Raw genomic sequence first — 25,707 nt, 5'->3', positions numbered from 1 at the left:
CAAAATGAGGAGGATTACATACATTGTTTTGAATCAATTATCCTTGGCTACAAGACTTGATAACAAAGGTGGCATCAGTTCAAGGTTGGACAGGCAGTCACTGAACAAAAGTACTTTCTGTGTAACATTGCTGCGGACTTTGTGCGAGGTTGTGGTTTTTGGAGAGTCTTTCGCAATCATTCCTATCAGGCATTTGTGCATGAGCACCCTCCTTTCATGACCTTCCCCGGTTCCTTTATTTATTTATTTATTTATTTTGAGACAGAGTTTCACTCTTGTTGTCCAGGCTGGAGTGCAATGGTGCGATCTCTGCAACCTCTGCCTCCTGGGTTCAAGTAATTCTCCTACCTCAGCCTCCTGAGTATCTGGGATTATAGGCGCCCACCATCAGTCCCGGCTAATTTTGTGTATTTTTAGTAGAGACAGGGTTTCACCATGTTGGCCAGGCTGGTCTCCAACACTGGACCTCAGGTGATCCACACACCTCGGCCTCCCAAAGTGCTAGGATTACAGGCGTGAGCCACCACACCTGGCCCAGTCTCTGGTTTTCTATATGGTCATCCATATGGTCTTAAGTTCTAAGAAATGCATGGCTAAGCAATTTCGTCAGGGTGTGAGCATCATAGAGTGACTTATGCAAACCTAGGTGATACAGCCCACCCCAGCCCTAGGCTGTATGAAGTAGCCTATAGCTCATAAGCTACAAGCATGCACAGCATTTAACTGTACTGAACACAGTGGGCAACTGTAACACAATGGTAAGTATTCATGTATATAAACATATCTGAACATTAAAAAGGTACAGTAAAACTAAGGTATAAAAGATGACAGATGGGCCAGGCACCCCAATTCATTCCTGTAATCTTAGCACTTTGGGAGGCTGAGGTGGGCGGATCACTTGAGGTCAGAAGTTTGAAACCAGCCTGGCCAACATGGTGAAACCGCGTCTCTGCTAAAAATACAAAGAAGTTTGGGCCAGGCACGGTGACTCACACATGGTGGCTCACAGGCATGATAGCGCCACCATGTCTGGCTAATTTTTGTATTTTTAATAGAGACGGGGTTTCCATGTTGGCCAGGCTGGTCTTGAACTGACCTCAGGTGATCCCGCTCACCTCAGCCTCCCAAGGTGCTGGGATTACAGGCGTGAGCCACTGCGCCTGGCATTTTTTATGTTTTTTTTTGGGGGGGATGCGGTGTTAATCCCAGCACCTTGGGAGGCCCATGAGGACGGATCACGAGGTCAGGAGTTCGAGACTATCCTGGCTAGCATGGTGAAACCCCGTCTCTACTAAAAACACAAAATTTAGCCAGGCATGGTGTCGTGTGCCTGTAATCCCAGCTACTTGGGAGGCTGAGGCAGAAGAATCACTTGAACCTGGGAGGTGGGGGTTGCAGTGAGCCAAGATCATGCCACTGCACTCCAGCCTGGACAATAGATAGAGACTCTCTGAAAACAAAACAAAACAAAGCAAAAACAAAGAAGTTAGCCAGGTGTGGTGGTGGATGCCTGTAATCCCAGCTACTTGGGAGGCTGAGGCAGGAGGATCGCTTGAACCCGGGAGGTGGAGGTTGCCGTGAGCGGAGATCATGCCACTGTAGTCCAGCCTGGGTGACAGAGTGAGACTCCATCTCAGAAAATAAATAAATAAAAGATGACAAGTTTTACACCTATATGGGACACTTACTGTGAATGGAGCTTGCAGGACTGCACGTTGCTCCAGGTGTCAATGAGTGAGTGGTGAGTGAATGTGAAGGCTAGGACAGTACTGTATACTACTGTAGACTTTATAAGCACTGTACTCTTAGGCTACCCTAAATTAAAAAAAAAAAAAGGAATTGTGCTACAACATTGTGATGACTGCAGCATCACTAGGTGATAGGAGTTGTTCGGCTTCATTGTAATTTTATGGAGCATTGTCGCATGTGTGGTCCATCACTGACTGAAACGTCGTTACGCAGCACCTGACTGTGTATGTTACATAGTCAGGGATACAGGCCAGGTGTGGTGGCTCACGCCTGGAATCCCAGCATTTTGGGAGGCCGAGGTGGGATGACCGCTAGAGGCCAGGAGTTTGAGACCAGCCTGGGCAACATAGTGAGACCTTGTCTCTACAAAAAACAAAAACAAAATTGAAAAATTATCCAGGTGTGGTGGTGCATACCTGTAGTCCCAGCTATTAGGGAAGGTGAGGCAGGGGGATTGCTTGAGACTGGGAGTCTGAGGTTACAATGGGTTATGATCATGCCACTGCACTCCAGCCTGAGTGACAGAGCAAGAGCATGTCTCTAAAAAAATACAGTGCTGTATAACTTTTTTTTTTTTTTTAGATGGAATCTTACTCTGCTACTCAGGCTGGAATGCAGTGGCATAATCTCGGCTCACTGCAACCTCTACTTCCTAGGTTCAAGTGATTCTCCTGCCTCAGCCTTCCAAGAAGCTGGAATTACAGGTACCTGCCACCATGCTGGGCTAATTTTTGTATTTTTAGTAGAGATAGGTTTCCATGTTGGCCAGGCTGGTCTTGAACTGACCTCAGGTGATCCCCCCGACCCCAGCCTCGCAAGGTGGTGGGATTACAGGTGTGAGCCACTGCGCGTGGCATTTTTGTTTTGTTTTGTTTTTTTTTTTTTTTTTTTTTTTTTTTTTGAGACGGAGTCTCGCTGTGTCGCCCAGGCTGGAGTGCAGTGGCCAGATCTCAGCTCACTGCAAGCTCCGCCTCCCGGGTTCCCGCCATTCTCCTGCCTCAGCCTCCCGAGTAGCTGGGACCACAGGCGCCGCCACCTCGCCCGGCTAATTTTTTTTTGTGTTTTTAGTAGAGACGGGGTTTCGCCGTGTTAGCCAGGATGGTCTCGATCTCCTGACCTTGTGATCCGCCCGTCTCGGCCTCCCAAAGTGCTGGGATTACAGGCTTGAGCCACCGCGCCCGGCCTGTTTTGTTTTGTTTTGTTTTGTTTTGAGACAGAGTCTCGCTCTGGAGCTCAATAGCACGATCTCGGCTCACTGCAACCTCCACCTTTCAGGTTCAAGCCATTCTCTTGTCTCAGCCTCCTGAGTAGCTGGGACTAAAGACACGCACCATCACACCCAGCTAATTTTTTTGTTATTTATTTATTTATTTATTTATTTATTTATTTATTGAGATGGAGTCTTGCTCTGTCGCCCAGGTTAGAGTGCAGTGGCGTGATCTCGGCTCACTGCAACCTCCACCACCTGGGTTCAAGCCATTCTCCTGCCTCAGCCTCCTGAATACCTAGGACTACAGGCACCTGCCATCATGCCTGGTTAAGTTTTGTATTTTTGTAGAGACAGGGTTTCACCATGTTGACCATGCTGGTCTCAAATTCCTGACCTCAAGTGATCCTCCCGCCTCGGCCTCCCAAAGTGCTGGGTTACAGGCGTGAGCCACCATGCCTAGCTTTATAACCTTTACTTTAAACAATTTTATATATATGTGTGTGTGTGTGTGTGTGTGTATGTGTGTTTACAATTTTATTTGTCTGTTTATTTCTTTTAAGACAGTCTTGTTCTGTCACACAGGCCAGAGTGCAGTGGCACAATCACAGCTCACTGTAGCTCCAACCTCCCAGGTTCCAGCAATCCTCCCACCTCAGCCTCCTGAACAGCTGGGACGGGACTATAGGTGTGCACCACCATGCCTGGCTAATTTTGGGGGTTTCACCATGTTGCCCAGGCTGGTCTTGAATTCCTGAGCTCAAGCAATCCACCTACCTTGGCCTGTCAAATTGCTGGGATTACAGGTTTGAGCCACCATCCCCGGCCTTATGTGTTTTTTTTTTTTTTTTTTTTTTTTTTGAGATGGAGTCTCGCTCTGTTGCCCAGGCTGGAGTGTAGTGGCAGCAACCTCTGCTCACTGCAAGCTCCGCCTCCCGGGTTCACGCCATTCTCCTGCCTCAGCCTCCCGAGTAGCTGGGACTACAGGCGCCCGCCACCTCGCCCGGCTAATTTTTTGTATTTTTAGTAGAGACGGGGTTTCACCGTGTTAGCCAGGATTGTCTCGATCTCCTGACCTCGTGATTTGCCCGCCTCGGCCTTCCAAAGGGCTGTGATTACAGGCGTGACCCACCGCTCCCGGCCCCCAAGCCTTATATTTTAAAAGAAATTAAAAGAAGAAAAGAGGCCGGACGCGGTGGCTCAAGCCTGTAATCCCAGCACTTTGGGAGGCCGAGATGGGCGGATCACGAGGTCAGGAGATCGAGACCATCCTGGCTAACCCAGTGAAACCCTGTCTCTACTAAAAAATACAAAAAAACTAGCCGGGCGAGGTGGCGGGCGCCTGTAGTCCCAGCTACTCGGGAGGCTGAGGCGGGAGAATGGCGTAAACCCGGGAGGCGGAGCTTGCAGTGAGCTGAGATCGTGCCACTGCACTCCAGCCTGGGGAACAGAGCGAGACAAAAAAAAAAAAAAAAAGGAAGAAGAAGAAAAGAAAAATGCATTTCTGGGGCTCTTCGTTTCTTCCTGTGGATTTGGGTTTCTGTCTGCTGCCATTTTCAGTGTGAGGGGTTTCCTTGAGTATTCCCTGCGTTTAGGTATATGCTAGCCAGGAATTCTCTTTCTTTTTGTTTATCTGGGATTGATTTTCTTTTGCCGTTTGTTCTGAAGTATAGTTTTGTTGAATATAGAATTATCGGTTGACAGTTTTATTTTTCTGTCAGTGTTTTGAGTAAATCATTCATCTGCCTTCTGGCCTCCACTGTTCCTAGGAGAATCTAGCCATTAGTTCTATTGTTCCCCGGTACATAATGAGCTGTTTTTCACTTGCTCCTTTAAAATTTTCCATTTTCCTGGCATGGTGGCTCACGCCTGTAATCTTGATACTTTAGGAGGCAGAGGTGGGTGGATCACCTGAGTTCAGGAGTTCAAGACAAGCCTGGCCAACATGGTGAAACCCCGTTTTTACTAAATATACAAAAATCAGCCAGGCAAGCCTGGCACAGTGGCTCACGCCTGTAATCCCAGCACTTTGGGAGGCCGAGGCAGGTGGATCACGAGGTTAGGAGATCAAGACTATCCTGGCTAACACAGTGAAACCCCGTCTCTACTAAAAATACAAAAAATTAGCCAGGCGAGGTGGCGGCCTGTAGTCCCAGCTACTCAGGACGCTGAGGCAGGAGAATGTCGTGAACCCGGGAGGCAGAGCTTGCAGTGAGCCAGAATTGCACCACTGCACTCCAGCCTGGGCCACAGAGCGAGACTCCATCTCAAAAAAAAAAGAAAAAAAAATTAGCCAGGCATGGTGGTGTGTGCCTGTGTGCCCACTCACTCAGGGGGATGAGGTGGGAGGGTCTCTTGAGTCCAGGAGTTGGAGGCTGCAGTGAGCCGTGATCATGCCACTGCACTCCAGCCTGGGTGACAGAGTGAGACCTTGTCTCAAAAAAAAAAAAAAAAAAAAAGCCCTTTTTGAATTGTTTTCAGCAGTTTGACTGTGATGAATCTAGGTATGGCTCTCTTTGTATTTATATTTCTTGGAGTTTGTTGAGCTTCTTGAATCCATAAATTAACGTTTACAACAAGTTTGATAAGTTTCCAGCCATTAATGCTTCAAAAATTTTTCTACTCCTTCCTCTCCTTTCCCCAGAGTCCTATTATACATATGTTTGTTTGCTTGATGTTATTCAGCTGGTCTCGGAGGCTCTTTTCTTTTTTCTTTTTTTTTTTCTTGAGACAGAGTCTCGCTCTGTTGCCCAGGCTGGAGTGCAGTGGCGCGATCTCAGCTCACTGCAACCTCTGCCTCCAGAGTTCAAGCACTTCTCCTATGTCAGCCTCCCAAGTAGCTGGGACTACAGGTGTATGCCACCACGCCTGGCTAATTTTTGTATTTTTAGTAGAAATGGGGTTTCATCGCCGGGCGCAGTGGCTCAAGCCTGTAATCCCAGCACTTTGGGAGGCCGAGACGGGTGGATCACGAGGTCAGGAGTTCGAGACCATCCTGGCTAACACGGTGAAACCCCGTCTCTACTAAAAAAAATACAAAAAACTAGCCGGGCGAGGTGGCGGGCGCCTGTTGTCCCAGCTACTTGGGAGGCTGAGGCAGGAGAATGGCGTAAAAACCCGGGAGGCAGAGCTTGCAGTGAGCTGAGATCCGGCCACTGCACTCCAGCCTGGGCGACACAGCGAGACTCCGTCTCAAAAAAAAAAAAAAAAAAAAAAAAGAAATGGGGTTTCATCATGTTAGCCAGGCTAGTCTTGAACTCCTGATCCTAGGTGATCTGCCCACTTCGGCCTCCCAAAGAGCTGGGATTACAGGTGTGAGCCACCATGCTCAGCCTTTTATTTTTTAAATTGAGTCTTTGCAAATGTTTGATATATGCTTGAAAATCATGAGTGTATATAGATGTAATGAGTGTGCATATATATTAAATTCACCTTATTCTATTATTCAAAATATCAAATTTTAAAACACTTGATATTTGAAGAATAATGGCAGTTTTAAATTACCCATGACCACTACTGTGTTTCTGTGTATTTTTCCTTTTGTTTCTAATAGTGTAATAAATGATCACTTTTTTTTTTGAGATGGAGTCTCACTCTGTCACCCAGGCTGGAGGGCAGTGGCTCACTGCAACCTCTGCCTCCCAGGTTCAAGTGATTCTCCTGCCTCAGCCTCCTTAGTAGCAGGGATTACACACACGCCACCATGCCTGGCTCATTGTTTTTGTATTTTTAGTGGAGCTAGGTTTTACCATGTTGGCCAGGCTAGTTTTGAACTCCTGACCTGGAGTAATCCATCTGCCTGGGCTTCCCAAACTGCTTTGATTACAGGCATGAGCCATTGCTCCCCGTCTTTTATTTATTTATTTATTTATTTATTTAGAGACAGAATCTTGTCCTGTCACCCAGGCTGGAGTGCAGAGGCGCAATCTGGGCTCACTGCAACCTCCACCTCCCGGATTCAAGTGATTCTTGAGCCTCAGCCTCCCAAGTAGCTGAGATTACAGGCGTGCACTACTATGCCTGGCTAATTTTTGTATTTTTAATAGAGACAGGTTTTCACCATGTTGGCCAGGCTGGTCTCGAACTGCTGACCTCAAGTGATCCACCTGCCTCAGCCTCCCAAAGTGCTGGGATTGCAGGCATGAGCCACTGCACCCGTCCAGTCACTTTTCATTCTGGATCATATACTTTATCAATAGAAAATAACTCCTTTTGTCCAAATTAATGCTATATGCTTTAAATCCAGTTTTCTCTAGTATCAAATTTGCCCTGATTTTTGTGTATCTGCTTTTGACTGATACCTATTTCTCATCCTTTTATTTTAAGATTTTGTGTTGTTATCTCTGGAAAGTGTTTTGAAAGCTAAACAGAGTTGAATTTTGTCTGACTTACCCAAGTACGTTTCACACCTTTGCATAATGTTGTTATAACCGATAGGCTTGGTTTTATTTAGGTCATTGTGTGATACTTTCTGCTTTTATTTTCTATGATTCGCTGCATTTTCCTTTGCTTTTTGACCACTGCCAAATAGATCACATTTTCTTTTCTTTTCATTTTAAGCTACTTCAGTGGTTTGAAAGTTGTACATCCGACCAGGTGCAGTGGCTCAGGCCTATAATCCCAGCACTTTGGGAGGCCAAGATGGGAAGATTGCTTGAGCTCAGGGATTCAAGACCAGTCTTGGCAACAAAGTGAGACTCCATTTCACCAAAAAATCTAAAAATTAGCCGGGTATGGTGGCACAAGCCTGTGGTCCCAGCTACTCAGGAAGCTGAGGCAGGAGGATTGCTTGAGCCCGGGAGGTCAAGGCTGCAGTGAGCCAAGATTGTACCACTGCACTCCAGCCTGGGCAACAGAGTCAGACCCTGTCTCAGAAACAAAACAAAACAATACAAAAAAAGAAACAGCAAGACAGGGTGCGGTGACTCACGCCTATAGCTGAGGCAGGTGGATCACCTGAGGTCAGGAGTTTGAGACCAGCCTGACCAACATGGTGAAACCCTATCTCTACTAAAAATACAAAAATTAGCCAGCTGTGGGGGTGTGCGCCTGTAATCCCAGCTACTCGGGAGGCTGAGGCAGGAGAATCACTTAAACCTGGGAGGCAGAGATTGTAGTGAGCCAAGATCTCGCCACTGCACTCCAGCCTGGGTGACAAAGGGAGGCTGTCCCAAAAAATCAACCAACGAACAAGCAAACGAAAGAAATAGCAGCCCAGCTCCAAGGAGACACGTGACCGTGGCCTCCCAAAGTGCCGGGATTACAGGCGTGAGCCACCACGCCCAGCCAGAAAGCCTGTTTTGTAACCCACTTTTGGTGGCCATGTACGTGGACGGCTTGGACAATATCTGTGGGTCCACTTGGAGGGAAGGAGGCCAGAAGGCTTGAGGGACATCTGAGCAGCATGGAGGTGACAAGGCTCTGGGGGGGGCAGCAGACACCCTCAAGGAGGGTGCAAGGTCTGCTGGGACCAGCACTGCTGAGGTTCTGGCATCTCCAAACCTGTTTCTTCCATTTCCTCCAATGGCTCCAGAGTCCTCTGGGGGAAATACTACTCCACCCAGACCCAGAGTGGCGTGGGCCAGGGCAGGGCACCATGGTCACCAGATGGCTCCCAGCACAGGAGAGGTGCAGAGCCCTCCAGGGTCAGCCTCCCTGGGCAAGCAGGCTGAGTCTACCTTGTCAGGGAGGGAGGCGGCGCATCCTGAGGGCTGAGGGGGCATGAACGGAGGGGAACTCAGGGTCCCTCGGTGGATGATAGAGGAGCCACATGTGGGTTACAGGGACAGAGAGAAAGATGGAGAGGAAGAGACAGGGAGGCAGACACAAGACACACTGACAGGTTCTGAGGGAGGAAGGGCTGGGGGCCTGGACTCCTGGGTCTGAGGGAGGAGGGGCTGGGGATCTGGACTCCTGGGTCTGAGGGAGGAGGGGCTGCGGATCTGGACTCCTGGGTCTGAGGGAGGACGGGCTGCGGATCTGGACTCCTGGGTCTGAGGGAGGAGGGGCTGCGGATCTGGACTCCTGGGTCTGAGGGAGGAGGGGCTGCGGATCTGGACTCCTGGGTCTGAGGGAGGAGGGGCTGGGGATCTGGACTCCTGGGTCTGAGGGAGGAGGGGCTGCGGATCTGGACTCCTGGGTCTGAGGGAGGAGGGGCTGCGGATCTGGACTCCTGGGTCTGAGGGAGGAGGGGCTGCGGATCTGGGCGCCTGGGTCTGAGGGAGGAGGGGCTGCGGATCTGGGCGCCTGGGTCTGAGGGAGGAGGGGCTGCGGATCTGGGCGCCTGGGTCTGAGGGAGGAGGGGCTGCGGATCTGGACTCCTGGGTCTGAGGGAGGAGGGGCTGCGGATCTGGACTCCTGGGTCTGAGGGAGGAGGGGCTGCGGATCTGGACTCCTGGGTCTGAGGGAGGAGGGGCTGCGGATCTGGACTCCTGGGTCTGACAGGTACAGAGAGGAGCAGACACATGCTGAAAGAGACACAAAGAGAGGGGCCAGGTGTGGTGGCTCACAACAGTAATCCCAACACTTTGGGAGACCAAATGGGGAGGATCACTTGAGTCCTGGAGTTCGAGACCAGTCTGGGCAACAAAGTGAGATTCCCCACCCCATCTCTACCAAAAAAAAAAAAAAAAAAAAAAAAAAGAGAAGAGGAGGAAGGGTGGAGACAGGGAAATATAGAGACACAGATATTGCCAGAAACAAAAAACAAGAAAGGGCTGGATGCAGTAGCTCATACCTTAATCCCAGCTCTCTGGGAGGCTGAAGCAGGAGGATCACTTGAGGCCAGGAGTTCAAGACCAGCCTGGGGAACATATGGGACCGTCCCCACCACCCTCCATCTCTACTTAAAAAAATTTTTAATTAACAAAACCTGACCGGGCACGGTGGCTCACACCTGTCATCCCAGCACTTTGGGAGGCCGAGGTGGGCGGATTGCTTGAGGCCAGAAGTTCAAGACCAGCCTGGCCAACATGGTGAAATCCCTTCTCTACCAAAAAATACAAAAAGTAGCCGAGCATGATGGCATGAGCTTGTAATCCCAGCTACTCGGGAGGCTGAGGCAGGAGAATCACTTGAACCTAGAAGGCAGAGGTTGCAGTGAGCTGAGATCGCGCACTCCAGACAGTGATGGAGAAGAAACGGGGAGAGAGAAACTGTCAGAGGGAGGGGGAGAGAGGCGGTCTGAGAGATAGACACTGAGGTAAACCCGCCTCCTTCCCCAGCCCCACAGGCATAAGTAGGCAGAAGCTCACCCCCACACTGACCTCCTTCTTGGTGCCCTCACAGCAGCAGCCGGTCCTCCCTCAGCTCTGCCCGCCTTCTCTCCTGCTGCTGGCCAAGCTCATTAAGTTGCTACCTTGGCCACAACTGAAGGCCCCACGCCCTGGGGAGAAAACCACTGAAGAGGCGTCCCTGCTCCCCAGCACCCCAAACCATCAATTAATATTAACGAGCGAAGGCTCCTCGCTGCCTAAAGACCCCCACTGGGGCTCTAGTGGAGGAGAGGCCCCACCCCCATGACTCAGGAGGTTAAAGGGCCTGGTGCCAGCTTCTGAGACCAGTGTCCAGATGGCGTGCAGCAGTGGGAGGGTCACCATCCAGCTCGTGGACGAGGAGGCTGGGGTCGGAGCTGGGGGCCTGCAGCTCTTTCGGGGCCAGAGCTATGAGGCAATCCGGGCAGCCTGTCTGGATTCGGGGATCCTGTTCCGTGACCCTTACTTCCCTGCTGGCCCTGATGCCCTTGGCTATGACCAGCTGGGGCCTGACTCGGAGAAGGCCAAAGACGTGAAATGGATGAGGCCCCATGTAAAGTGTGGCTGGGGTCTGGGGTCTGAGGGAGGAGGGCTGGAGGCCTGGACTCCTGGGTCTGAGGGAGGAGGGACTGAGGCCTGGACTCCTGGGTCTGAGGGAGGAGGGACTGAGGCCTGGACTCCTGGGTCTGAGGGAGGAGGGACTGAGGCCTGGACTCCTGGGTCTGAGGGAGGAGGGACTGAGGCCTGGACTCCTGGGTCTGAGGGAGGAGGGACTGAGGCCTGGACTCCTGGGTCTGAGGGAGGAGGGACTGAGGCCTGGGCTCCGGGGTCTGAGGGAGGAGGGACTGAGGCCTGGGCTCCGGGGTCTGAGGGAGGAGGGCTGGGGACCTGGACTCCGGGGTCTGAGGGAAGGGGGCTGGGGACCTGGACACCTGGGTCTGAGGGAGGAGGGGCTGGGGACCTGGACTCCTGGGTCTGAGGGAAGGGGCCTGGGGACCTGGACTCCTGGGTCTGAGGGAAGGGGCCTGGGGACCTGGACTCCTGGGTCTGAGGGAAGGGGCCTGGGGACCTGGACTCCTGGGTCTGAGGGAAGGGGGCTAGGGACCTGGACTCCTGGGTCTGAGGGAAGGGGGCTAGGGACCTGGACTCCTGGGTCTGAGGGAAGGGGGCTAGGGACCTGGACTCCTGGGTCTGAGGGAAGGGGGCTAGGGACCTGGACTCCTGGGTCTGAGGGAAGGGGGCTGGGGACCTGGACTCCTGGGTCTGAGGGAGGAGGGGCTGGGGACCTCAACTCTCGGGTCTGAGGGAGGAGCGTGCTGAGGCCTGGACTCCTGGGTCTGAGGGAGGAGGGGCTGGGGACCTCAACTCTCAGGTCTGAGGGAGGAGGGGCTGGGCCTGGACTAATGGGTCTGAGGGAGGAGCATGCTGAGGATCTGGACTCCTGGGACTGAGGGAGGAGGGGGCTACCATGGGACTGGCTTAGCACAGCTTCTAGAGACCCAGGAAAGCCATGCTCCTGCCCACAGGCTTCCAGGCCTTTCATGGGCTTGGAGGCCCTCACTGCTCTGGAGCAGCAGAGGCGGCAGGGCCCCAGCACATGACCTTCCCTTCCTTTCTCGGGCTGAGGCCTGGAATCCCCCACCACCCACAGGAGTTCTGTGCTGAGCCGAAGTTCATCTGTGAAGACATGAGCCGCACAGATGTGTGTCAGGGGAGCCTGGGTGAGACCCTGAACCCACCTTGAGTCCTCAGATCCAGCCAGTGTCAGCTGGGATCCTGACAGCTCCATCCCTTGGTCCCCCCACTCCCGGCCCCTGGATCCCTCCTCAGTCTCTTCTCTCCCTAAGCCTGCCTGCCTGCCTTCCCTCCCTCCCTCCCTCCCTCCCTCCTTTTCTCTTTCTTTTGTTCTTTTTCTTTCTGTTCCTCTCCTCCCCTCCCCTCCCCTCCTCTCCCCTCCCCTCCCCTCCCCTCCCCTCCCCTCCCCTCCCCTCCCTTCCCTTCCCCTCCCCTCCCCTCCATAGGGTCTCACTCGGTCATCCATTCTGGAATACAGTGGCACCATCATAGCTCACTGCAGCCTTGACCTCCTGGACTTGAGCAGTCTTCCTGCCTCAGCCTCCCAAGTAGCTGGGACTACAGGTGCATGCCATCATGCCCAGCTAATTTTTAAATTTTCTTTTTTTTTTTGTGACGGAGTCTCGCTCTGTAGCCCAGGCTGGAGTGCAGTGGCCGGATCTCAGCTCACTGCAAGCTCCGTCTCCCGGGTTCACGCCATTCTCCTGGCTCAGCCTCTCGAGTAGCTGGGACTACAGGCGCCCGCCACCTCGCCCGGCTAGTTTTTTGTATTTTTTAGTAGAGACCGGGTTTCACCGTGTTAGCCAGGATGGTCTCGATCTCCTGACCTCGTGATCCGCCCGTCTCGGCCTCCCAAAGTGCTGGGATTACAGGCTTGAGCCACCGCGCCCGGCCTAAATTTTCTTATACTGGAGTCTTGCCATGTTGGCCAGGCTGGTCTTGAACTCCTAGGCTCAAGTGATCTTCCTGCCTCAGCCTCCCAAAGTGCTAGGATTACAGGCGTGAGCCACCGCGCCCGGCCTCCCTCCTTCCCTCCTCACCTAATCCTGGCCTCTCCTCTCAGGTAACTGCTGGTTCCTTGCGGCCGCCGCCTCCCTTACTCTGTATCCCCGGCTCCTGCGCCAGGTGGTCCCTCCTGGACAGGATTTCCAGCATGGCTACGCAGGTGTCTTCCACTTCCAGGTACAGCTCAGTTCCTCTGCCCATGCCTCAGTTTTCCCCGTGGTGACTTGGTGATATGGATTTCTTTTTCTTTCTTTTTTTTTCTGAGATGGAGTCTCGCTCTGTCACCCAGGTTGGAGCGCAGTGGCGCGATCTCGGCTCACTGCAGCCTTCGCCCCCACCCCTGGGTTCAAGCAATTCTCTGCCTCAGCCTCCTGAGTAGCTGGGATTACAGGCACCCACCACCATGCCCAGATATTATTTTTTTTTTTTGAGACGGAGTCTCGCTCTGTGGCCCAGACTGGAGTGCAGTGGCACAATCTCGGCTCACTGCAAGCTCCGCCTCCCGGGTTTACGCCATTCTCCTGCCTCAGCCTCCTGAGTAGCTGGGACTACAGGCGCCTGCCACTTCGCCCGGCTAATTTTTTGTATTTTTATTAGAGATGGGGTTTCACTGTGTTAGCCAGGATGGTCTCGATCTTCTGACCTCGTGATCCGCCTGTCTCGGCCTCCCAGAGTGCTGGGATTACAGGCGTGAGCCACCGCGCCCGGCCTTTTTTGTATTTTTAGTAGAGACGGGGTTTCACCATCTTAGCCAGGCTGGTCTCGAATTCCTGACCTCGTGATCCACCCACCTCGGCCTCCCAAAGTGCTGGGATTATAGGTGTGAGCCACCACACCCGGCCGGTGATATGGATTTCATAGTTAACACTGACTTGGGGCTGTAATTCCTCACTCTGGGACTGGCACAGCAGAGTCAGGGCCCAGAGGCAGGGTCCAGGCAGGGTTGCAGGCTGGAAGCCGAGTCCGGCCCTGCATCTTCTCCCGCCAGCTCTGGCAGTTTGGCCGCTGGGTGGACGTCGTGGTGGATGACAGGCTGCCTGTGCGCGAGGGGAAGCTGATGTTCGTGCACTCGGAACAGCGGAACGAGTTCTGGGCCCCACTCCTGGAGAAGGCCTATGCCAAGTAAGGACCCCAATTCCAACCAGCTGCAGCCCCAAGTCCCCACAGCAGGCACCAAGCCACAGGGGGCACCCAGAGCCCCCAGGCTCTGCAATCCTCCAGACACCCCACCAACAATCCCAAACCAAGTGACAACCCCCAGAACCCTCAAATCACAACATCACCTGAGCAACTTCACATCTTTTTCTTTCTTTTTTTTGAGACGGAGTCTTACTCACTCTGTCACCCAGGCTGGAGTGCTGTGGTGCGATATTGGCTCACTGCAACCTTCACCTCCCGGGTTCAAGCAATTCTCCTGCCTCAGCCTCCCAATTACAGGTGCCCACCACCACACCTGGCTAATTTTTGTATTTTTAGTAGAGACGGGGTTTCACCGTGTTGGCCAGGCTGGTCTCGAACTCCTGACCTCAGGTGATCCACTTGTCTCGGCTTCCCAAAGCGCTGGGATTACAGGCGTGAGCCACCATGCCCGGCCAAGAGTTTGAAATTGTTTTAGCTGGGTGTGGCGGTGTGCACCTGAGGTCCCACCTCCTCAGGATGTGCACCTGAGGGCCCACCTCCTCAGGAGGCTGAGGTGGGAGGAGGATCGCTTGAACCCAGGAGTCTGAGGCTACAGTGAGATGAGATCATGCCACTGCACTCCGGCCTGGGCCACAGGGTGAGACCCTGAAAAAAGTCTCTAAACTTCAGGAATTTCCCCTGGGGATTCTATACCCTGAGATAGAGGCGCCTGCAGATCCTAGGGCAGGGGTGCCTGAGATGCTCGTACTTGCCTCAACCCTCACCCCGGATCTGCTCCCACAGGCTCCACGGCTCTTACGAGGTGATGCGGGGCGGCCACATGAATGAGGCTTTTGTGGACTTCACAGGCGGCGTGGGTGAGGTGCTCTATCTGAGACAAAACAGCATGGGGCTCTTCTCTGCCCTGCGCCATGCCCTGGCCAAGGAGTCCCTTGTGGGCGCCACTGCCCTGGTAAGAGACCTGGACTCCCATGCGGAAGCCCCACCAGGACCAGAGCACAGTCAGGGGTGTGGTGGGGGGGGCAGAGTGCTTCCTTGGTTCTTCTCTTCTCTGCTTCTGTTACTGGCTTAGGCTCGCTCATAAATCTAACTAGTCAAAAATAAATTCATTTGCTCTCATGAATCAGGGGCTTCAGGCACAGCTGGATCCAGATGCTGAGGGTGTTGCAACCATGTTTGTTTATTTCCCGTTCTGTGTTAGTGTCACTCTCAGCCAGGCTCTCCCCTCATGGGCACAAAAGGGTCCCCCATAGCTGCAGGTATCTCCTACTACCCCAGGGGTTATTTAAAAAAAAAAAAAGAGTGCCTCTTTCTGAGAATTTCAGTAAAAGTCCCAGGATTGATTCTCGTGGGCTTAGCTTGGGTCATGTGTTCATCTGTGACCTCATGACACACTCATTCATTCATTGAGTTAGTCTAACTCCTTCACTCATTAATTTACGTAAATCCTCTACTGAGTTACTGCTTCTCTTTTTCTTTTGTGTCTGTCTCTCTCTTCTGTATCTTTCTTTGTCTCTATGTCTCTGTCTGTCTTCTCTTTCCATCTATTTTTTGTTTGTTTGTTTTGAGATGGAATCTTTCTGTGTCACCCAGGCTGGAGTGCAGTGGCACAATCTTGGCTCACTGCAACCTCCGCCTCCTGAGTTCAAGCAATTTTCCTGCTTCAGCCTCCCGAGTAGCTGGGACTACAGGTGCGTGCCACCATGCCCGGCTAATTTTTTGTAGTTTTAGTAGAGATGGGGTTTCATCATGTTAGCCGGGATGGTCTCAATCTCCTGACCTCGTGATCCACCCGCCTTGGCCTCCCAACATGCTGGGATTACAGGTGTGAGCCACCATTCCAGGCCCTCTTTCCATCTATTTTGTTTGTTTTTGTTTTTGGAGACAGGGTCTCATCTCACTCTGTCACCCACGTTGGAGTGCAGTAGTGTCATCATAGCTCACTATAGCCTTGACCTGTGGGCTCAAGGGATCCTCCTGCCTCAGCCTCCGGAATAGCTGGGACCATTGATGAGCACTACCATGCCTGTTGAATTTTTAAATTTTTTGTAGACTTGGGATCTTGCTATGTTGTCCAGGCTGGTCTTGGACTCCTGGCCTCAAGCAGTCCTTCCACCTCGACCTCCCTAAGTGCTGGGATTACAGGCGTGAGCCTGTACCTCTCCTTTTGTCTCATTTCCATCTCCCTTCCTCTCCTTTTCTCTGTTGCCTTCAGTCACTAACCCTGACATGGTCTCTGAGCTGTGTGCCATTCAGTTCAGTGCTCTGGTTGGCTCCTGCCTTGGTGGCAGGAGGTTGGGGGCAGGGAGGAGCAGCTGCCCTCCTGTCCCCCACCTCAGCCTCACCATCCCATCCCCTGCCCAGAGTGATCGGGGCGAGTACCGCACAGAAGAAGGCCTGGTGAAGGGACACGCGTATTCCGTCACGGGCACACACAAGGTGAGTGTCCCCCATGGGTGGGGTGGCAGGCCATGTCCAGGCATCATCCCCACTGACGATGCTGCCCCAGGTGTTCCTGGGCTTCACCAAGGTGCGGCTGCTGCGGCTGCGGAACCCATGGGGCCGCGTGGAGTGGACCGGGGCCTGGAGTGACAGGTGGGATGGGTCTGGGGTGGGTGTGGGGCTGGACCCCACCTGCCCGCCCCTCACACTGCAGTCTCTCCAGCTGCCCACGCTGGGACGCACTCCCCACCGAGTGCCGCGATGCCCTGCTGGTGAAAAAGGAGGATGGCGAGTTCTGGTCAGTTCATCAGGGTCCCAGCTGTGCCTCTGGGAGGGTCCCCGTGCCAGGGGGCTCAGGGAGGGGCAAGCCCCGATGGAAGGATGGGTCCTGATAAGGAGAAACTCTGTACATCAGTGGTAATTTTGGGGCCAGGTTCCATTTTGGGAAGTCAAGGAAAAATTGGTAGTAATATTAGAGTGCCACTGATTGGAGTGGGCTAAAAAAAGTAGTAATGTTAGGGGAATTTGAAGGCATAGTTATCTGTGGAGGGTATAGTACTCAGGGCAATGGAAGAAGGCTTGGTGATATTTGGGGCATTTCTTGAGATTTGGCAATGCTGAGGGGCTGAAGGATACTTGTTGGTAATTCGGAGTCTAAGGGTCTTGCTCTTTGGGGGTTGGTGGCAATTTAACAATATTTGGGGGCAGCTTGTGAATCATGGCGATTTGTGGGGTGTCTGAGGACTTGGAGGAATTTGGGGGAGCTAGAGGCCCAGCTCTTTGGGGGTCATTTCTGGAACCTGAAGGATATTTGGCAATATTTAAGAAATGTGGGAGGCTTTGGGATCTGGGAGTCATTTCCGGGATCTTGGGACCCCCTCGAGGTGGGGCCAGGCAAGGTCTGACTGGGCCACCGTGCAGGATGGAGCTGCGGGACTTCCTCCTCCACTTCGACACGGTGCAGATCTGCTCGCTGAGCCCGGAGGTGCTGGGCCCCAGCCCGGAGGGGGGCGGCTGGCACGTCCACACCTTCCAAGGCCGCTGGGTGCGCGGCTTCAACTCCGGCGGGAGCCAGCCGAGTGCTGGTGAGGCCTGAGGGGGCCCTGAGAGGCTTGCCGGGGTGGGGGGCGCTGTGGCCGGCTGGGAAACCCCCTTTCTTCCTCCTCCCCTAGAAACCTTCTGGACCAATCCTCAGTTCCGTTTAACGCTGCTGGAACCCGACGAGGAGGAGGACGAGGATGAGGAAGGGCCCTGGGGGGGTTGGGGGGCTTCAGGGGCGTGGGGCCCAGCGCGGGGGGGCCGCACGCCCAAGTGCACCGTCCTTCTGTCCCTCACCCAGCGCAACCGACGGCGCCTGAGAGCCAAGGGCCTCACTTACCTCACCGTGGGCTTCCACGTGTTCCAGGTGAGGTCCTGGGTAGAGCTGAGGCTCGAGGGAACCCGGAGAGGGGCGGGGCCAAGGAGCAGGGGAGGCATGGAGGGGCGGGGCCAAGAAGAAGAGGGGAGGTGTGGAGGGCGGGGCCAAGGGGGAGGAGGGGAGTGGTAGAGGGGTGGGGCTGAGGGGGATCGGGGAGGAGTGGAGGAGCGGGGCCGAGAAGGGACGGCGCGGGAGGAGAGTAGGGGGCGAGTAGGGCTGGGGGCCAGGTCTCAGAGGGGGAGAGGGCGCTAAGGGAATGAGAGAGAGGGGCTCAGGGACAGACTGAGGGGCGAGGTTTGGGACAGAGAGAGACTGGAGGTTAGAAGGGCCAGAGGGGACAAAGGAGACAGGCGCTGAGAGCGCAGATGGGGAAGGAAGGGTTGAGGAGGGGTCGGCGAGGGCCTGGGTCGGGGACTGCGGGGCAAAGGTTCAATAAGGGTCTAATAGGACGAAGAAGGAGGGAGAGGGCAGAGAGGTGAGGAAGGGCAGGGAGGGGACCCTGAGCGGCGGCCATCCCTCCCCTGCCCCGACGCCCCTTGCTCTTGCTTCTTTCAGATTCCAGAGGAGGTGAGTCTGGGATGGGGTCAACCGGCCCTGGGGCTTGGTCAACCTGCGCTGCGGGTGGGGGGCAGAGCCGGGGTCCGGGGGCAGGGAAGGCGTGGACGGGGGTTGGGCAGGGTGGACGGGGCGGGCTGGAGGGTGCGGGGCTGAAGGGCCGGGGGTGAGCCTCGTCCGTGGTCACGCCGCCCCGTTCCCAGCTGCTGGGCCTCTGGGACTCCCCGCGCAGCCGCGCGCTCCTGCCCCGGCTGCTGCGCGCCGACCGCTCGCCCCTCAGCGCCCGCCGCGACGTGAGCCGCCGCTGCCGCCTGCGCCCGGGCCACTACCTGGTGGTGCCGAGCACCGCCCACGCCGGCGACGAGGCCGACTTCACTCTGCGTGTCTTCTCCGAGCGCCGCCACACGGCCGTGTGAGTCCCGGGCACCCAAATCCGACCCCATCCCTGCCTAGACAGGCCCCGAGACCCCCGAAACCTGACCCGGCCCCAGGACCCCCCCGCCCCGCGAGGATGACCCCAGGGCCCCACGGCACGGTCCCCACCTAGATAGACCCCACGTGATTCCTCAGCTGAGACACAGCCCCAGCTGGGGCAAACAGCCCCTCCCCACCTCCCATCTGTAATTTGCAGGGAGATCGACGACGTGATCAGCGCAGACCTGCAGGCTCTCCAGGTGCGGGCTGTTCCGGGAGGGGCACGATGGGGCGGGGATCTTGGCCTGAACTAAACTTCCCGGTGCCGCAGGGCCCCTACCTGCCCCTGGAGCTGGATTTGGAGCAGCTGTTTAAGGAGCTGGCTGGAGAGGTGAGAAGGGGGATTGGGCTGAGGGAGCATCCCGCTGCAGCTTCCCTTTGGAGATCCCCCTTCCCCCGCCCTAGCATCTCGGGTGTCTCATTTTGCTTACTTTTTCCTCCCTCCGGGCTTAAATCTCATGACCTTTTCTTGAAATGCTCACAGCTCCTCCCTGCCTCAGGGCCTTGGGCTCAGTCCATACTGACCACCCTCTCCCAGGACCACCCTCTCCCTCCTGACACCTCAGGCCAGGCTCAGGCCTCATCTAAGGTGTCCAGCCATGGAAGCTCTCCCTGACCCTCCCCCAGGCCGGTCTGCTGCCCCCCACCAGCTCCCACAGCCCAGTGCTTCCCCCATCACAGCCATGGCCCTGTGGGGACAGGCCTGTCTCCCCCCACTCCTGGAGCTAGCTCTGAGGCTCTGTCAGCCCTTGCGTGTCCCTAGCCCAGCCAAGCACAGGGCCTGGCCCAGAGCAGCTGGATGAGTCAGTGGCCTCACAAGCCCTCTTTCCTGGACTAGGAGGAAGAGCTCAATGCCTGGCAGCTGCAGGCCTTACTAAGCATTGCCCTGGAGCCTGGTGAGTTGGCTGGGATGGGGGCAGGAGGAGGGGTCTTAGCTAGGGGTCCTGCAACCAGAGCCGGTGCCACCCTATGTCTGTGAACCCACGGTGCTGCTGGGAGTTGGGCTCAGGAAGCCAGGGCTCAGCCTGGCAGCATCTCCCTGCAAGGGATCCTGTGTGGGCCGGTGACCTGGGCCACAGCTGCTCGCAAGTTCCCCTTCTGCTGAGAGGCAAGGCTGCCTTGAGCACAGACTGGGCACCCCTGCCTGGATTGGAATCCCAGCTCTGCTAGTCACAGCAGTCAGTGGCTCCCTGTGCCTCGGCTTCTATAACATGGGACTGACAACATCGCCTGCTTGAGGGAGTTGCATCCACATGGCCCTCAGAGTGGCGGCCAGAATGCAGGAAAGTGCTGTGGTTTGATTTTGCTCTTCCTGTAGCCAGGGTCCACACCCACACCCCCAGAGAGATCGGGCTCAGGACCTGTGAGCAGCTGCTGCAGTGTTTCGGGGTACATGGGGGGGAAGTGCCTGGGTGAGGGAGGGAGTGGGGAAGGGGATGCTGGGGTCTCCTCCCCTTCTGGAGAGATTGACCTTAACCAGATGCCCCCACCCCCAACACAGCATGGGCAAAGCCTGGCCTTACACCACTTCCAGCGGCTCTGGGGCCACCTCCTGGAGTGGCAGGTGAGGTGGGAGACTGGGCCTCTTCCCAGAAAGACAGAAATCTTTACTAACAGAGACATAGGCACCCTGTGGGCTATCAGAGCCCCAGGGAATGAGGGGGGCTGGACTATGCTGACTTGGAGGGATCTGGCTGGGATATCCCTGCCCCCGCCCAGCCTCAGCTTGTCCTCTGGGGACATTGCTCTTATTCCCATTTTACAGATTGGGAAACAGAAGTCCAAAGTGGTTAGGCTGCTTTCTGGGGGTCCACACCAGAAGAAAGGGAGTTGGGAGGCCGGGCGCGGTGGCTCAAGCCTGTAATCCCAACACTTTGGGAGGCCAAGACGGGCGGATCACGAGGTCAGGAGATCGAGACCATCCTGGCTAACACGGTGAAACCCCATCTCTACTAAAAAAAAAAAAACAAAAAACTAGCCGGGCGAGGTGGCGGGCGCCTGTAGTCCCAGCTACTTGGGAGGCTGAGGCAGGAGAATGGTGTAAACCCGGGAGGCGGAGCTTGCAGTGAGCTGAGATCTGGCCACTGCACTCCAGCCTGGGCGACAGAGCGAGACTCCATCTCAAAAAAAAAAAAAGAGAGTTAGGATGGGCACCAGGCTGTCTTGCCTGGCGGGCCCCATTTGCGGCCTTCTTCAAGGCCTGGGGGGTAGCCCTGACTCATCCCTCCTGCCTAGGCCATATTCCACAAGTTCGATGAGGATGTCTCTGGAACCATGAACTCCTTCGAGCTGAGGCTGGCGCTGAATGCGGCAGGTGTGGACAGGGCCCTGGGGTGGTCGTGGGGACAGGACTTGTTCTCTCCCATCCCATCGTCTCCAAGTCCCCCCGCTCAGCTGTGGCCATCTGCACCGTGGCCATCCACAAGTCCACACCTTAGCTTGTTGCCAGTCCCTGCCAGGGGTTGGGTGACCCTGAAAGAGGCCAAATAAGGAAGGAGGGCAAGGGGTGTTTGTGGGGTGGGGAGGACATGAAAGGGGGATGTGCGTGGTAGGGTGCTAGGGGAGAGAGAGGCTCCTCCAGGAAGGGGAAGATTAGGAGCTGATGTCTGAGAGGCTCTGGCCCCCAGGGCAGCATGGTAGAATGTTCTGGATTCTGGTGCCACGAGGTTGGAATCCTCACACTACTGACTCCAGGAGGGGCTCTGGGCACTTGACTCCATCTCTTCGAGCCTCTATTTTCCTCTCTGAAATGGCCAGGGCCTGGTGTGGTGGCTCACACCTATGGTCCCAGCTACTCAGGAGGCTGAGGCTTGAGGATGGCTTGAGCCCGGGAGGCTGAGGCTGCCGTGAGCCCTGATTGTGCCTGGGCAACAGAGCAAGACCCTGACTCTCAAAAAAAAAAAAAAAAAAAGCCAGTACCCAGGGTGGTGAAAAGTCATCCATGGACTGCGGGGCATAGTACTTAATGATCAGAGAACGCAGCTTTCATTACAAAAAGCCGGAGCACCCCAGAGAGCCAGCCAATGGCCTCTGCTATGAGGCTGAGTTCCTCCTGATGAGCTGGAACAAGCCCAGCACAACATCCTAACCAAGAAACAAAGTCAGAGAGAAAGGCTTTCCGTGGGCTCCAAGGCAGATGAGACAGTGCAGGGACTGTCACCCTCATGTGGAGGGGATTTGGAGAGTGGGCTGGGGTCAGAACTTGGAATTCCCAGATCCCCAACCCCACTCCCAGGCCTGTCTGCCACCACACCAGTCTCTACTAAAAATACAAAATTAGCCGGGTGTGGTGGTGCGTGCCTGTAATCCCAGCTACTTGGGAGGCTGAGACAGGAGAATCGCTTGAACCCGGGAGGCGGAGGTTGCCATAAGCCGAGATCATGCCATTGTACTCTAGCCTGGGCAACAGAGCAAGACTCTGTTTTAAAAAAAAAAAAAAGCCCAAGTCAAAAGGGGGAGAGATGGCGTCAGAGACAGCCAAGGATTGGGAGACGTCGGGCAGAGAGGGAGAGGCTGGGCCCGAGATAGACAGGAACGGAGGTGAGGGAGCAAGGACTCACAGCAGGTGGCAGGTGGCAGGCTGTGCTCACGCATCTGGCACCACTGAGTGCCGGTTACATGCCCAGTTATTCCAGTAAGAAGGAAACTGATAAAGTACCTTGAGAAGTTCTCAAACGGGAACTCCTGCAGGCAGCTGAGGGGCTCCAGCCCCTTCTCGGGTCCTTCCACCCCATCTGGCTGGGTTTTCTCATAGCCCTGGGTACAGCAGCCTCCACCCCTATGCCCGAGGGCAGATGAAGGCCAGAGGGAGAGTGACCTGGGGCAGGTCATCTGACCTCCTGCTTCCTGCTAAACAGCAGTGGGCACAGCATGGAGTGGTGCTTACTTGGTAGATATTTGTGAAGAGAATGAACACACAGAATGGGGGTGAAGATGGGCTTTGGAAGCAGCAGAAGCCCACGAAATGGTCCTTGGAACTGGGTTTGGCCACGTGGGAGACAAAGGAGAAGGTCGTGAGGCACGACCTTGCATCTCAGAAGGGGTCAAGAACCTATTGTTTTGGGTTTTGGAAAGCTTCCAGTGAGACGCCACAGCAGACACGGTTTCTCAGCTTTAGAAATCGCCTTTGAGGTGGACCGTAAAGAAACCGACTCCATGGGGGATTGACGATATTTTTTGCGGCACAGAAATATCCTCCAGTGCCCACTGGCAAGGAGAAAGCCCCACAGGATTTAAGGAGTAACAGTACCCACACGTCGAGTCACGCACCAGACGCTGTCCGAGCGCTCTTGTCTTCACATACCCTATGGGGTCGGGGCTGTCTCAGTCCCCGTTTGGTGGATGAGGAAACAGGCCCAGATAATTGAAGGGCCCAGCCTGTGCTTGCCCTGCTGGGATGGGGCAGAGTTGGGGTGTGACACCCTGTGGCATCCGCATCCTCCGCGAGGAGGTGGGGTGGGGATGCAATGCTACGGTGGGTTCCCTGTGGGCCGCTGGGCTCAGAAGCAGCCTCCCTCTAGGCTTCCACCTGAACAACCAGCTGACCCAGGCCCTCACCAGCCGCTACCGGGATAGCCGTCTGCGTGTGGACTTCGAGCGGTTCGTGTCCTGTGTGGCCCAGCTCACCTGCATCTTCTGTGAGTACCACCCCTGGCATGGTGGGGCATGGGGGAAGGGGTATGGTGACTAGTGGGCACTCACCCTGCTCCTCTCTGCACAGGCCACTGCAGCCAGCACCTGGATGGGGGCGAAGGGGTCATCTGCCTGACCCACAGACAGGTGAGCCGGGTGGGAGGGACAGGGCGGCTCAGGCTCCATCCTGGGAGCTCCCTGCCTCAAGCCCACTGTCTTCCTTCTCTTGCTTAGTGGATGGAGGCGGCCACCTTCTCCTAGGATCTCAGGACGGGTGCACCTGCTGCTTGGGGCAGGGTTGCTGGCAAGACCACCTCCCTAGCCCCTGCCTGGCACGGGTGCTGCTCTCTCTGGCATCCACCCACCTGGAGCTGATCTCTGGCCCCCACCGCTCACGGCCGGGTGACCACTCTGGCCTGTGTGCTGCTCACTCAGAAACAAGGACAGTGACAGCCCCTCTTGAGTAGATGACACGAGCTAGTCCACGTTGACAGCTTAGGACGGTACTAGCTCTGCCCTGGCTCTCCTAGGAGTGGAGGACAGACACGAGAGAGAAAAAAGATGACACTGCAGGAATCCTTCTTAAAAATATTACATGTTTTATTATCCTGTCCCCAGAAGGTGGTTTATCCAGAAACCGAGAAAAAAAATCAATCAGAATAAACTCAAAAAAAAAAAAAAAAGGGTAGGGGGAGCAAAACCATCAACCACCAGGCAGCCAGGCCAGCAGCCCACCTCCACTCTGGAGGGTCCCCAGAGAGCCCCGCCCAACGCAGAGCCGGAGGAGCGTCCGCGGGGGCCCGGAAGAGAATGGGCTGTGTCTTCATGACGGGAGCAGGAGAGACGGCAGAGAGACGTTGCTAGGTGAATATATATTTATATAATAAATCCGTACGTTAATAAAGTAAATAGTAATCCTCTGAAAGTTTTTAATTCTTTTTTATAGTTTTTTTGTGTTTTTTGTGATTTTTTTTTTTTTTTTTTGGTTTTGTGGTTTTTTTTTTTTTTTTTTTGGTCCTTAGAAAATCTGAGACACGTGAGGCCAAAGCAAGGCCGGAGCTGGTGGGATGGGGTGGGGTTCAGGGGGGCCCGGTCTGCCAACTCAGCTGCTCTGCTGCGAAAGTGGGGTGCTGGTTGGGGCCCCCATCTCCTGGCAATGGCAAGTGACTCTGGAGCAGGGAGGGAGGGGCTGGGTGGGTCCCCAGCCGTCGGGTGGCGGTGGCGCCCTCTGCTGGCCCCTCGCAGGGCCCAGGAGGTTCCTGGACAAGGCACATGGGGCTTTGGCCTGGATGGGGGAGGCCTTGAAGGGACCTCAGGGCAAAAGGAAGAGACCTGGGTGTGGTGGGGCATCCCCAGGGCATGGAAGGGACTGGTTTTGCTGTGGGAATCCACTGGCCCCTCCACGATGGTTAAAAACACAACACATCATACATATTTACCAGACCAGAAGCACTGGCCCCAAGTCTCCCCAGTCCCAACCTGGTCGGGGGAACCTCCTGGCCAGCCCAGAGAGAGAGGAGAGAGCCTGCCCCAGCCCCTCCCTGCCCGCCCACCCACCCGGAGGACTGCGGAGAGCTTTGCATAGATACAGAGTGGAGGAAGGGACTGTGGGGCTGCCCCGGCCCCTCCCGGAGGCCGTGGCGGGTGTTGGGTCCGGGTGTCTCCGGGGCCTCACAGGTCGCTCTCGCCATACAGGGCTGTGGAGAAGGACTTGTAGTCGAGGGCGCCGGGCACAGCGTCGGGGCCCTGGTACGGTGCCATGCGGGCAATGCAGTACTCAGCCTGGTCGGGGGGCAGCTCTCTCCGCAGCTCCTCAGCTGTGATGAAGTTCTGGGGCCAGCAGGGTGGGACTCTGAGCCATCCCCACCCACACGCTGCCCCCTCAGCCCCTCCCACTGCAGGGACCCCTCTCGTCAGCCCCCATGAGCCTCGTAGGGGTCTCGCTCACCTTGTCCCCTGCCAGGACCTTGAAGGAGGCGATGACCTGGTCGGCCGTGTCGGTGTCGGTGGTCTCCCGAGACATGAAGTCGATGAAGGCTTGGAAGGTCACAAGGCCGCTGTGGTTGGGGTCAACCAGGCTCATGATGCGGTTGAACTCGGCCTCACCCTGCAAGGAGGGGGCGGGGTGGGGGACACACAACATTGAGTGGGGTAGGGGCAGCCAGGCCCACACTGGTGGGGTCTCCAGGGAAACAGCTGAGAGCAGGGCCCAACCCGCATGTGCGTCCGCCCTGTTCCCCACCTGCTCCACTGGCTTT

At 55.3% G+C, this 25,707-nt stretch overlaps 2 protein-coding genes and 1 long non-coding RNA gene across 65 annotated transcripts in view; 1 reads left to right on the top strand and 2 right to left on the bottom strand.

Annotated features, from left to right (window-relative positions):
- Nucleotides 1–24,369, top strand: part of CAPN12 (calpain 12) — a 34,675-nt gene extending 10,306 nt beyond the window's left edge. For 3 of the 14 annotated variants that reach the window (XM_077982428.1, XM_077982430.1, XM_077982431.1), the window contains 20 exons: nt 2,332–2,453; nt 11,861–11,930; nt 12,848–12,966; nt 13,778–13,911; nt 14,713–14,881; nt 16,294–16,368; nt 16,439–16,524; nt 16,595–16,669; nt 17,293–17,456; nt 17,544–17,788; nt 18,547–18,755; nt 18,975–19,017; nt 19,089–19,148; nt 19,656–19,713; nt 20,136–20,206; nt 20,319–20,381; nt 21,053–21,131; nt 23,338–23,454; nt 23,538–23,596; nt 23,684–24,369. In XM_077982428.1, the coding sequence (XP_077838554.1) occupies nt 11,897–11,930; nt 12,848–12,966; nt 13,778–13,911; nt 14,713–14,881; nt 16,294–16,368; nt 16,439–16,524; nt 16,595–16,669; nt 17,293–17,456; nt 17,544–17,788; nt 18,547–18,755; nt 18,975–19,017; nt 19,089–19,148; nt 19,656–19,713; nt 20,136–20,206; nt 20,319–20,381; nt 21,053–21,131; nt 23,338–23,454; nt 23,538–23,596; nt 23,684–23,710 (1,887 nt within the window). In that variant the 5' untranslated portion in view covers nt 2,332–2,453; nt 11,861–11,896 and the 3' untranslated portion in view covers nt 23,711–24,369. Of the gene's footprint in view, nt 1–2,331; nt 2,454–7,516; nt 7,648–10,215; nt 10,763–11,835; nt 11,931–12,847; nt 12,967–13,777; nt 13,912–14,712; nt 14,882–16,293; nt 16,369–16,438; nt 16,525–16,594; nt 16,670–17,292; nt 17,457–17,543; nt 17,789–18,343; nt 18,356–18,546; nt 18,756–18,974; nt 19,018–19,088; nt 19,149–19,655; nt 19,714–20,135; nt 20,207–20,318; nt 20,382–21,052; nt 21,132–23,337; nt 23,455–23,537; nt 23,597–23,683 lie in introns of those variants that run through there. The other 11 variants (XM_077982429.1, XM_077982433.1, XM_077982435.1 and 8 more) reach the window with 8 other exon arrangements.
- LOC144337471 (uncharacterized) lies at nt 16,126–18,888 on the bottom strand. The gene is made up of 2 exons (XR_013410635.1): nt 18,390–18,888; nt 16,126–17,927 (listed from the first exon to the last, which is right to left on the bottom strand). It is a non-coding gene; the product is annotated as an uncharacterized LOC144337471 (long non-coding RNA).
- The window catches only part of ACTN4 (actinin alpha 4), an 85,653-nt gene continuing 83,977 nt past the window's right edge, over nt 24,032–25,707 (bottom strand). For 34 of the 50 annotated variants that reach the window (XR_013408540.1, XR_013408543.1, XR_013408542.1 and 31 more), the window contains 2 exons: nt 25,398–25,556; nt 24,032–25,279 (listed from right to left, as the gene is read on the bottom strand). Coding sequence is in view for 37 of the 50 variants with exons in the window: in XM_077975975.1 (XP_077832101.1) it covers nt 25,121–25,279; nt 25,398–25,556 (318 nt within the window). In the remaining 13 variants the exon portion in view is untranslated. 50 annotated transcript variants of the gene reach the window in all.

Source organism: Macaca mulatta, chromosome 19 (assembly GCF_049350105.2).
Source record: "Macaca mulatta isolate MMU2019108-1 chromosome 19, T2T-MMU8v2.0, whole genome shotgun sequence".
NCBI classification, from domain to species: domain Eukaryota; kingdom Metazoa; phylum Chordata; class Mammalia; order Primates; family Cercopithecidae; genus Macaca; species Macaca mulatta.
Note: the sequence above shows the minus strand (reverse complement) of the source record. Positions and strands in the feature narration are given on the sequence as shown.